The 13,185-nt window shown below is 43.4% G+C and overlaps 1 protein-coding gene across 6 annotated transcripts in view; it reads right to left on the reverse strand.

Moving 5' to 3' along the window:
* Window positions 1–13,185, reverse strand: part of CD36 (CD36 molecule) — a 61,524-nt gene that overhangs the window by 27,343 nt on the left and 20,996 nt on the right. For 4 of the 6 annotated variants that reach the window (XM_053406194.1, XM_053406193.1, XM_053406191.1 and 1 more), the window contains one exon: window positions 2,449–2,681. In XM_053406194.1, the coding sequence (XP_053262169.1) occupies window positions 2,449–2,568 (120 nt within the window). In that variant the 5' untranslated portion in view covers window positions 2,569–2,681. Of the gene's footprint in view, window positions 1–2,448; window positions 2,682–7,320; window positions 7,550–13,185 lie in introns of those variants that run through there. The other 2 variants (XM_053406195.1, XM_053406190.1) reach the window with 1 other exon arrangement.

The following is a 13,185-nucleotide window of genomic DNA, read 5'->3' on the forward strand; positions in this document are numbered from 1 at the left end:
TTAATGTATGCAGCTCTATCAGCATGTGTGATGCTTTACAGAACATACAAATGCAAAGAGTCCAATTCCTGCTCTGCGAAGCTTACAATCTATATTTAAACATTTCCAAGATGGCGCAGAACATCTAAGCAGAAATCACACAGGTAGATGAAGATGAGGGACTGGGTGGAAGGGGAGGTGGGGGCAGAAAATCTGACACATTAGCAAAGCTGTGTTTCATCGGCACACAAAAATCACAGGAAACAAGAAGAGTGCAGTGGAGCCACAGATGACTTAAGGAAGTTCTATGCTGAACAGACCTCAGCTTCCTTTGGTAGAAAAGCTGATGTCCTACAAATAGTTCAAAGATTTCCCCTAAAAATACTGGGCAGGATTCAACAAGTCCCATCAGGGGAAGCCCTGTGCAATGGCATCTGCTTGAGCAATGGGGTTTCCTCCTCTCCTCACACCATGTCCTGCTGTGTCCCTGAAATTGACTTGGGGGGTTGGGGACCCCTGGAACAGAACACAATGGAAGGAAAGCTGGGATGGTTCCATCTGACAAGCAAAAATGCTTGCCCTGGCAGAAAGAGCACCTTTGGACAAAGTTGAATTCTTCCCTTTGAACTTTTTTTAAAAACAAAACAAAACCCAAAGTAATTTAAATTGCAAATACAAGAAAGCCCCAGTAGAACACAATTTCATCAGTGTTTGGGCAACACTTCAAAAGTATTGACTGAGTGACTGTTCAAGAGCACAAACACAATCAGCCAAGAGATCTGTACAATGCTGCCAATCCACTTCTGAGTCCTAACACCGAAAGACTGCTCTTCATGTGGGTCACAGTAAATATTTTAAAATGTGCTCTTTGTGGGTGTGTTCAGGTTCTAAGGTCTACTTTTTTCCAAGCACTGTGGCTCCCTGCTCATACCAACTCTATTTCCTACATGCAGTACCAAACATTTTATATGGAACCCCAGTATCTAAATGTGGAAGAGATATAATGCAGTTTTTGGATTGGCAATGGTATAAAGCTTAAATGGATGATTCCAGACCCCATAAGCACCACTGTCATATTACAGAGGTCCAACTGGCCTCAACTAGAAGTCAGGTGTTTAGTGTCGCTGGTCAGGATCAGCCTGGCAGGTCAACTTTGACATGATCACCCACCTGTCAGTTATGTGATATCATCATTGTGTGGCAAGATTGGCATGTGGATGGGACCCTGACCACAGCACTTGGGGAAGACTGATACTTGCAAAAGCAGTTCTTTTTCTACTTTCCTGGGGAGCTACATGCAGTAAAACTGAGCAGAACTTAACCCTTTTTCAATACATGCCTCCTAGGGAAAGGAGAACGATAAACCCTTCTGCACAGTCCAGCCTCCCCAAAACAGTTCTAAGGAGATGGTACTTCTCCTTTCTGCAATGATGTCTGCTTGCTTTCACCAGTCGCCCCTTCCCAGAGATCAGGTGCATGCAGTTAAAAGCAAGCAGACCGGGGGGGGGGGGTTGCTGCTTCCTTTGGCTGTGTACATTTTCCCCAAAGATGGCTTGGCCAAATTATGCAGGGCTAAACCATCACCTGTAGACTGCTAAGCTGTTTAAATTTTGCTGGGATCAGACACCCACAACAGTGCAGAATTGAGCCCCACACTCCCACCCACCAGCTGATATCACAAGTGATGTCAACTGATTGACAGGTGTGCGTGGTTTGGGTGAAATGACCTCACCAGCCATATTGGATCCCAGAGGGGTGGGGGCGAGACTGATCCATGGCTCCCCTCCCCCCCCCCGCTTTAATCGACTGTGCATAAGTCATTCTGGGAGCCTTCTTGGCTAAAAAGCAGGCAGCAAATGCTCTAAACAATATTAAAAACAGGTAAACATAAAATATCATGTGGATGCTTCAAAGAAACTTTAATGCTTGAAGAGCACTAATCCCACAACATCCACCCTCTGGGAGCACCCGGTGTGTTTCAACAACAAAAAACATTAAACAAGTAACTGACCTGCTGAGTAATACCCAACTGCCTGGGAAGTGTTCTAGGAAACATATAGTTCATATGGAGATCTGGCCAAGCTTGTTGGGCGTAACGATCACTTTGCATGAACTGAGAATGCATCCCAGAATCCTCCTCTGAGAAGACTAGTAATTATAGGCAAACCCCTTTGATATTGTCACTGGAGGAACTCCAAGCAGTTTAGAGTAAGCCCAGGGGTTTTTTTTAACTCATTTTTTAAAAGCCCACTTGGAAACCACTGTTCAAAGAAATGTATTTCATATCAGGAAGGCAAACACACACCAATAGCAACAATATTCTAGCCTCCAGCCTCAATAAAGTTTACTCTTTTCACACGTAAACCCACTTTTGTTTTAGGTGTGTTTGGGGGATGGCACTGTAATAAGGAGACCAAGGAGGGCATTAAAACAATAGCAAAACGTACAGGATTTATAGAAGCTCATTACCTTTCTTACTGTCTTCTCAACAAAATAGTTTCCAAGTGGTATCAAGGCACCTCCAAGGATGGCTAGAATTGCTCCAATGACTGCTCCACTCAGCAAACCACAGTTCAGCAAACCGCCCATCCTTCTGGTCTGCAATTTCTTCCACCTCTGGGAGCTCTTACAACTTTGTCGTCCAGGAACACATGCACCCTCTCAGCAGCAGCAGCCTCTAACACAGCAAGGTCCTAAATGAGCTTTCAAAAGAGATCAAAGTACAAAGTACAGTATGAGCAACAGCTGGAGATATCACCCAACACACTCACATCAATCTAACCATTAAAAAAAATTGTTGCACACACAATCGTTTTCTTGCAGGTTGTAGCAGAGAATTCACTTGTGCAACCTTTTGCTTGTATTATTACATTTCGCAACACAGAAAAGTAAGTACTCAAACACAGCAAATACTCATGCATACTCATGTGCCGATTGTTGACTACTTAGTACTAAGCCCTCTCTCCACACAGGAAACTCTGTACCCAAAACTGGAGCAAGAAGCGTCAGAAAACTGGATCAAAAGATTGGTCTTAGGGGGCCAGGTTCACCTGTGGTCACTCAACACTGAACCTGCGGCTGAACATCGGAGACCAACAACACTGAAAAGGCACCATGCTTAATAAAGCATTTAAAGCTCCAATTTGAACTATGGCAGCATAACCTGCACACACAATTCTTCATCAATTGCTGCATTCTTCAGCAGGTCTGTATTAATTATTTATTAAATTTATACATGGTGCTGGAGGAGACTTGGTGCTGGAGGAGACTCTTGAGAGTCCCATGGACTGCAAGAAGATCAAACCTATTCATTCTTAAGGAAATCAGCCCTGAGTGCTCAGTAGAAGGACAGGTCCTGAAGCTGAGGCTCCAATACTTTGGCCACCTCATGAGAAGAGAAGACTCCCTGGAAAAGACCCTGATGTTGGGAAAGATGGAGGGCACAAGGAGAAGGGGATGACAGAGGACGAGATGGTTGGACAGTGTTCTTGAAGCTACCACCATGAGTTTGACCAAACTGCGGGAGGCAGTGGAAGACAGGAGTGCTTGGCATGCTCTGGTCCAGGGGGTCACGAAGAGTCGGACACGACTAAACAACAACAACAACAACAACAAATTTATACACAACCATTCATCCAAGGATCACAGTATAAAGAAATAACAAACAAAGCAATACCCAACAATAAAAATATGGTTTAGAACACCATAGATTGTTGAATAAGCCAAAGGCCTGGTAGGAGAGGAATGCCTAAAGATATGTCACAAAGGCACCAGCTGAGCCTCCCTGGGGAGAGGATTCCACAAGCAGGGAGCCACTGCAGAAAAGGCCCATTCTCTTGTTGCCCCCCCCCCCAGGACATCTCATGGAAAGAGCACACTACTAAGGGCCTCAGATTATGAGTTCAGGGTCTGGGTCAGTTCATACAGGAACACACAGAAGCAGATATCTGCATGCTAATTTTCAAGATTACAGTTGAGAGTTTTTTCCACAGGTGTAATGTTGCTTCCTGGCAAGACCAGAGCACCAAAATGTCTGCTGCAGAGTCACAGGAGTTAAAATCTATTTTTAAAGTTAATTTCAAGATTCAAATGCCGCACTGGAGATTATGATTATATACACTCCAAACTGTACTTGTGTAGCTTGAGATGCAGGGACATAATTCTACAAAGATGTTTATGATAGAATCATAGAAACATAGAATTATAGAGCTGGAAGGGACCCTGAGGGTTATGCATTGCAAGCCCCTGCAACACAGGAATCTCAATTAAAACATCCATGGCAGATGGCCATCTGACCTCTGCTTAAAAACCTCCAAGGAAAGAGAGCCCACCACCTCTTGTGGCAGTCAGCTCCACTGTCAAACAGGTTATACTGTCAGAAACTTATTCCTGATGTTTAGTCAGAATTTCCATTCTTGTAACTTGATGCCACTGGTTCTGTTCCTAGTCTCCAGAACAGCAAGAAACAAGCTTGTTCTCTCTTCCATGTGATAGCCCTTGAGATATTTGAAGATGGCTATCATATCTCCTCTCAGTCTCCTCTTTTCCAGGCTAAACATGCCCGGCTCCTTCAACTGTTCCTCATAAGGCTTGGTTTCCAGACCCTTGATCATCTTGGTTGCCCTTCTCTGCACACATCCTTCTTAAATTGTGGTGCCCAGAACTGGGCACAGTATTTCAGGTGTGGTCTGACCAGGGCAGAAAAGAGTGGTACTATTACTTTCCTTGATCTGGACACTATACTTCTGTTAATACAGACTAGAATAGCATTAGCTTTTTTTTTTTTTTTGCTGCTGCATCACAATGATGACTCATGTTCAGCTTGTGGTCCACCAAGACTTCTAGACCCTTTTCACATGTACTACAGGCAGGTCAGGTGCCCCTTCTGTGCCAGACCCTTTGTTATCGTAATGACTAGACGCTGGATTTAGAAGGCAGTCTCAGGTGTGCAGCCTAACCACTCTTCTAGACTCAAAACAGCAGTGGCAGACTGTGGGGGTCTCAAATTTCAACAGCGCCCTATGTGGTGCCATAATTTGGGGGCCCCGTCTGCCTCTCACCTTCCTTGCTACATCATAGTTGTAGCACCCCCTGTGTCACCCCAAAGTTCCATACCCAGTGCAATCAAACCACTGATGACAGCGTAGTGCAGATGGGACCCCAGCTGCATCCAGCAATTGCAACACAGGCAACAGACAAGTCACTTTAAGGACCTCTTGTGAAGTGGGGATATGGAGAAAGGAGAGGAGAGCCCCCCCCTCAGTGTTGACCTCCATGCAGTCACCCAAACATGTGAATGAAGTGTTTATCCAGTTGCACAGTGGGTGAACCCACAGTTATATGTGCACAAGGCCCCTGTTGGATCATCATGTAAAAGTTAGGTACAGCAGGTGTGATCTCCGTTCTCCTCCTTATAAGTGCACACCTAATAATAACTACTTATTGGGGTCCGTGCTGTGAGATGCTTAAGCAGCAATTTGATAGATCAGGGAAAGAAGTCTCTATCCGCTGTTCATCTTTTTAAAAAGTCATCCTAACTTCAGGAGAAGGAAACACCTTATCCATATTTGTCTACCCAACATTCTCCTGAGCCTGCATAGTAATATATTGGCAAACAACCTCTTGAAAAACATATTGGTACTAGCAGATAATCTTCTTTTCAGCTACATAATGCAGGGCAGCCTGCGCTGAACTACTGTCAAGTTTTTGCACAAGCTATTTAGCAAAGTCTGCCAACTACTGGAAGTTCTATCCACCACTGTAACTGTAAAAAAACAGCCAGTCTAGACTCATCCTTCAAGTTACACAATGTTGATTAATGTTTCACAATAGTTCAATGTATTCAGATAGTAACAAGGTTATTGATAACTGCAGTTGAGGGTCAATAAGAGACCATTAGTGACTGAGCTACTGACAACACAGATTACTGTTACAAGGAGATTAAAGAAACAATTAAAAAAACAGACAACCACTGGGGTAAAACTCACAAGTATGCAAACCTTGGAAGGTTTCAGAAGATCTTACAGAAAAGTAAGGAAAGAAAGTAAGTAAGGAAGCTTTCAGTACAGTCTCTGTATTTCCATACAAAATTCTTGTGACAAAGTCCAGAGAATCCTACATGATTTTCTATCTGGACAGATATTCATTTAGCTGCCACAGCGCTATGGGGTCCCTGCCAATCATTTGAGCCAGAGAGCATATTGCAGAAGGCTTGTGCAAACCTCATGTTTCACAATATTTATGCATTAGTTTTACTCAAGAAGCTGCAGTCATCTCTCCCCTCATTAGTGACATGCTGCAGACATCCTTGGTAGAATTTCAGGGACACCTTCTCTGTCCCTTGGCTCTATTTAATACGTACACTTGGAAATTGAAGCCTTGTAGGGTCTGATTAGATGAGGACTCCTGTACGGCTAAAAGAATAGTACAGCTGGCACCCACCCCTTTTGACAAGTGACACCTATCTATTCTTTGAGTAGATCTATAGCTTAGTGGCAGTATGCATGCTTTGCACACAGGAGGTCACAGATTAAATACCTAGCATATCTTCCAGCCCTAGGTAGGAGACCTGCTGCCAGTCAGTGTATGAAATATGGGGTTGCGTGGACCAAAGGTCTGGCTCCTTAGGAGGCAGCTTCCTCTGTTCCTACAAACCCTGTCTTCCTTTGCACCTGAGAAAGCCAAGTACATCAGGCAGCAACAAAGGGCTAAAATGATATCTGTATGCACCTTGAGTTTATTTGTTTTTCTTATAATAAGTTAAGTATAAACAAGTTAAGGTGTTGCCATTTTATATGTGAAAATTACAGCAGCACTAAATGGAGTATTTAGAAAGGTTCCAAATTCTGAGCAACAACAAAAGAGTTTCCAATCCTTCCATTCAAGTTTTGGATTCAAAATCAAAAAGCTCCAGACTTCTGGGCATCTCTTGCTTTAGCAAACAAATATGATCTCTCAGTTGCCAAATGGTCAGTAACAAAATGCCAGTACACATAAGCTGCCCAGTACTGAACCCAAATATCCCAGGATATTAAATACAAGTACTCAAATAAAATTGCCAAGCATTTCTTGAGTATTCAGGGAATAATCCAAACTCAGAGAAGAATTCCCTCGGCACAGAAGGTGGGGGAGTCTTTAACTGTATTTCTCCAATTGTCTAAAATCATAAAGGAACCAAGGATAAACACATAGAACAAGCCTACCGAAGCTGCTTAAATAGCCAGATGCCTTCCAAATAATGCACAGAAACAATTTTTCCAATATATGAAATATCCTAGAAGTTGCCACAAATACTGAATATGTTTAAACAACTTCTAAACACCAGCATAAGAAACTCCTTACCTCTAGAGAGAGGAGACCCCTCCTTGTAAAGGAGTTTGAGAGAAACTTTGTCAATAGAACAAATGCATATCCTTACTAAAGACAAAAATAAAATCCATTAACTCATGGGGTAGATGGCTGATTTGACTTCTCCATTTATTGCCAGAAGATGCTCTGAACGTGCATTGCCATTTAATGGCTATTTATACCAGCGAAAAAAGCTTTACTGACAGTGTTGCTTTTTGCAAGGAGGGGGCTGCATTGGTGATCCAAGTAAGGCAAGGGCCAGGGGGAGAGAAGGGAAACTCCTAAAGCAGACCAGTTGTCCCTGTAAGAAGCGTCACACCCAAGGCTGCTTCCCTCCCACACAGTATAGTAAGATGTTCCACTTTCATGTTCCTTTCAGACAGTTTCTGGAGCTTTGTAAACATTTGTGTAAGGCCATTGTTTTGCTAGCTAAACAGAGCATCCTGCAGGCAACCCCAGTGCTACCTCAACTCCTTCTTTTGTCACAGAAATGTAATCAAATTCCTCCAGAGTGAAAGAGCCAAAAAGGAAATAAGCTATTGTCTCTCTGTGCATATATCCATCTGGCTGCTCAGTTAATTTAGCTAGTCACATGCTTTTGCCCCCCACAGAAAGTTTGAACATGACAGCACAGGCTTCCATTCTGGAGAAAATGAGATTCCCCCATTTTAAAAAGTTTTGGACAGAAAAGAATGTTTTTAAAAAGCACGGTAGCAATGGGGGGCGGAATGGTGAACGTTTCTAGGAGTTGAGGGAGAAAACCAGCTTCTTGAAGTCACCTGGGCTGGCAAATGGCACGTGAGTTGCTACGCAGTGCAACATAGTTTGTGTGCCTTGAAGGCTATCCAGTTTGTGCAAAATGCATCCTAGTGGGCACAACTGTTCAAACTCAGACATACTATTGGCATTGAACAAACTGCACCTGCTGCCAAATTATTTCAAAGCCCAAGTCAAGGTGCTGATGTGGATATATAAAACCTGCAACATCTTGGGACCTAAATATCTGAAGGAGCACTTCCTTTCGTATCGACTTGCCCATGAGTTAAGATCCCTCTGGATACATAAACTTTGGGATGCGAACGCGACAAACCCAGAAGTATTTTTCCGGGTTTCGCAGGCGCGCATGTGCAGAAGTGCTTTACGCTCCACACGCATGTGCAGAAGCGGTCCTCTAGTTGCAAATTCCTTGGGATGAGGCCAGACCTCTGGAACAGATCCCATTTGTAACCGGAGGTATTCACAAGGATTTTAAAAGATGTATCACCAAATGTTGCAGAATTATGGAGAATTGGATTTAAGATTGGAAAAGTGAGAAACCAAAATTTACAGATTTGGCTACCCTAACATGGACAGGCTTCCTTTGTGGTGGCTCCCTGTCTTTGGATCCTCCACCCACCTGCAAGGAGTGTTGTGTGCAGATTATGCTGCCCTTTCGCAGGCAGATAAAGGTGCAGCTACCTTCCCCATGGCTTCAGGAGGGGTTGAGGTTTTGTCTTAGAGAAAGCACTTCTGCTTATGCAAGGCAGGAAAGGGCACTCTCTTTATGCTGACCTCTCTCCTACTTAACCTCTTTGATTCCAAGGAAATGGAAACTATTTGGAAAGAATAGGTTGTGGCACAAAGTTGGGTGCGTGTGACAATATCAGCACATCAGGTGTCTTAACTTGGGCACTTATCTGTAACGAAAACCATCATTGGATAGAAACACACCGGGGGGGGGGGAGAGAAACACCTGCAAGAATAAGAAGTGTTGACGCTGGAAGAACCCTTTGAGCAGATGTAGCCATTGTGGCGGCCCACCAGAAGTTGCTGGACTCTATAAGTCCCATTGGCCACAACCAGCATGTTCAAAGATTATGGGACTGGTAGTCCACAGCAACTGGAAAGCACAATGTTGAAAACCCGTAAGAGTCCACAAGAGGATAGGGCCATACATACAAAGTCATTTCTCTCCTATCAGATTCTACTTTACTTTGCATAGTTCCTTTATTTTAAAAAAATCCCACTGCAATATGCCTAAAATATTTCCAAGTCATTGTTTTCCTGCCGTGACCCTCCCATATGCAAAAGAAATATTGAATACAAGGGATTGACTCTGCCCTCCCTAGTTTTACGCTTTCCTGTGAGTGAAAACGCTTTTTAAGATGGTAATCTAGCTGCATCGTTCAAATTACATGTTTTAAATTTACTATGTAGTTATAAGGAAGAAAGGCTGGAGAGAGAATAAAACTAGAAACAAGGGGAAAACTTTGCATTGCTCAATCATAGATTTCAAAATGGTACTAACTTTGTAGCAGGCATGTTTAGAATTGCAGCATCACAGATTCACAAAGATAGAAAAGACTGCCACTTGTTCATACACTCATTAGCTTTAGAAATTAATTAGATGAAGTCATTTAGCTCAATCAGATTAGAAACATTAGAAACAAATTAAAACTTAGAATTTGAATGCATCTATCGACACTTGTTGACCTCTTAGAGTAATTTAAAAAACATTAATGCATACATGGTTACCTTCAGGCCCAAATCCAAACAATATTTTGACATAAAAAATACACCTATTCCCAAGTATCAAGAGGAGCACATAAAGTTATATGTACGTTCACGTGCACACAAGTTAACATTTTCTCTTAGGAGTCCTCACATGTGAAGTTTCCTTTCATCAGAAATTTAGCTTTCTAGATGAGTTTTGACCCCTATCTCCCAGTCCACCATAGCCCCTTGGCATCTAAGACCACTACAAAGCTTATCCATTAGTTGAGGGCCTGCACCATCTTTGCCTGAAGATGCCAACAAACCTGGATGAAGAATGGTTGAACTTCTCTCTCTCAATAGCCCTGCCAAAAGGAGTTGTAGAGTTGCAGAAAAGCTTGCCGAGCCCTTATTCACAGAGAAATTAGGTTGCTGTAGCAACCCTATAGCAACCTAGGGCACCACAAGACTGCCCAGTTCTCCAAGAGTCCGTTGATCTTTCATCAGCCTCAGTAGGGACAAAAAAAGGCAAGTTGCAGAGACTTAAATGCCTGAGTGGCTTAATAGTCTCCAGAGATCTAGACTTACTGCCAGAAGTCAGGACAGTAAACCCTTTCCCCTACTTTTCACAACAAGCACCGACCACAGCAGGGGTGGTGGTGGAATAAGACAAACTCACACTGCATCCAGTTCTCTTCTTCCAGTACAGTGGCCTTTAACCAAAAGGCAAGGTATCAAGTATATATTGGATTGGACAATCCAGGAGAACAGGTTTGAATGAAGAAATTTCACTAATCACACTCAACAATTATGTGGCACTTTTGGTCTACAAAACTCTTCACAGATATTAACCTTAATACTTCACTAATCCTCTCCAATATACATGGGAGGTAAACAAAGAGGGAAGGTACAATATTTATTTCCACACTCAGTATACTAAAGCCTGCTCAGGTTACTACTTGAGAGAGAGGGGAAGACTGAGAGCACAAGACACACGGGAAAGCAAGGTTGCTGTACTGAAAAGTTGGCTTGGTAATAGTCTGAAGCTTAAGAACTTTACACAAAATTAAGACGGCTGCCATCCCTCCAGTTCCCTGGTGGTCCATTACCAACCGAGTCACGGCTTTCCCCCACCCAGTCAGTCTTCCTTAGTGTTAGCGTACAATTGCTACTTCAATCCAGAGAACTGTGATCTCTCCTGCACCTCCCAAGAGATTTAGGCGGTCTGATAACTCGAGGGTCCCTTGAAATCACTTGGAGATATGGCTTTATAGCAACTCTAGTTCTTCATGGGACAGTAAGTTTCAGAAGGCAGCACTGGGAAGCTATGTTGACACCCTATTGGAGTTGTCTTTGGTCCTCCTCAGGGTACCATTTTGTCTACTATGAAGCCTCTAGGCCAGCTTGAGGGCCACCTTCCTAAGTCTAGATGCCAGTGAAGAGCAGAAGCAAATGTGGACAGAGAAACAAATGTGAATTTTAGGCTACTTTCTAGCCTAAACACATACTCCTCTCTATCCAGAACAGCAAGACTTATCAGAATTCAAGGACACATCACAAGTTGTAAAGCCGGACCAGCAAGGGTTGTGGTTGTGGCTGTGGGATTGCTCAGAGCCAAACTGCAGCCCTATCTTTCAGTTCCCAAGCCTGATATTCCCCACCCATGAGATTCCTCTAGGTCACATAGTTTGAAATATCCAGCCAACAGTATGCTGATTATTTCCAATGCCATTTCCCTTTTCATTGGATCTGGATGGAGCAGTGAAGTCCCTGAACATGTGCCAGAATCACTCATGCTCCAAACAACTGAGGTAAACTGAGGTTATCACACCTTGATAACACACGGATTAGATGACTGCAATGCACTCTTTGTGGGACTGCCCTTCAAGAAAGTTCCAAAGCTTCAATTAACATACCTTTTCTCTCCAGCAACTGCTTTGGCTTCCAGTATGTCTCATACAGAGGACTCACGTAGACTTACTTTTGTGTTGCAATTCTAGGCACAGGACCAGACTTTAAAGCTCCATGTCTGAGTGGAGTGGGGCTTTTTACCCCCTCTCAGTGCTCTCCCCAGGAAAACCTGTGTTTTACCACTGTATCACAGACCTGTACCTGGAAAGCGTAGTACAAAAGGAAGTCTGGATGACCCCTGAGTCAGTTCACTGGGTCCATCTAGCATGCCATTGTCTATACCAAGCATCCCCAACTTGTGGCCCTCCAGATGTTTTGGCCTACAACTCCCATGATCCCTAGCTAACAGGTCAGGGATGATGGAAATTGTAGTCCAAAACATCTGGAGGGCTGAAGGTTGGGGATGCCTGGTCTATACTGACCAGCAGTGGTTTTCCAGGTTTTCAGACAAGGTTCTCTTCCAGCCCCACCTGGGGGTTGAACTTGGGACTTTCTGCAGGAACATGTGCAGAGAAGGGCAACCAAGATGATGGGATCTGGAAATCAAGTCTTATAAGAAGCATTTGAAGGAGCTGGATATGTTCAGCCTGGACAAGATTAGACTGAGAGGGGATACAATAGCCAAGGGCTGTCACATGGAAGACAGAACAAGCTGGTTTTCTCCTACTCTAGAAGATAGGACTCGAACCAATAGCTTCAAGTTACAAGAAAAGAGATTCCAACTAAATATACAGAAAATATTTCTGACAGTAGGAGCTGTTTGACAGTGGAACCATCTCCCTCAGGGGGTGGTAGACTCCTTCCTTGGAGGTTTTAAGCAGAGGTTGGGTGGCCATTAGTTGAGGATGCTGTAGCTGAGATTCCTGCATTGCAGGGGGTTGGACTAGATGACCCTTGGAGTTCCTTCCTATTCCATGATTCTTGCCTTTTTAGTCTCTTTTTTGGTGGGGGGGGGAGAAGATCTCGCTTATTGTTTCACCTTGTTGTTTATTGTAAACCACTTCGTAAATTAAAATTTTGAAAATCAGTTTAAAAACAACTAGACGAATTGAGTACCACCACATTTTGTAGCTCTAGAATGCTGCTGGAAAACATTTGTCTTCCTTTTCAAAATGGACATATTCCAGAAATATCAAGGAAAACAAAAGGATAAGATACAAGGCAGGCATTTTTAAAAGAAGACCTCTATCCACCTGAGATGCCTAATATGGCAGATTGTTGGTACAGCATTTATTCCTTTTAGGCACTTTGTTCATTTGTCATAAAACAGCAGTGCAGAACTTCTTCCATGTGGACCTAATTAGTCTGCCATTGAGTTGGTGAGAGTTTTGGGAAAGCCCCACCCCCCTGTCATACATAAGATGCAAAGACATTACTTATTAAAAAGGGGGTTGCAAGTACTATCAACCAGCTGATCTGCACCATGGTGTAGAGTACCCTGTGTAGCTCTTTGGGAGCACAGACAAATCAGGAGAT

The sequence above is a fragment of the Podarcis raffonei genome, chromosome 10 (genome assembly GCF_027172205.1).
Source record: "Podarcis raffonei isolate rPodRaf1 chromosome 10, rPodRaf1.pri, whole genome shotgun sequence".
Classification (NCBI taxonomy): Eukaryota; Metazoa; Chordata; class Lepidosauria; order Squamata; family Lacertidae; genus Podarcis; species Podarcis raffonei.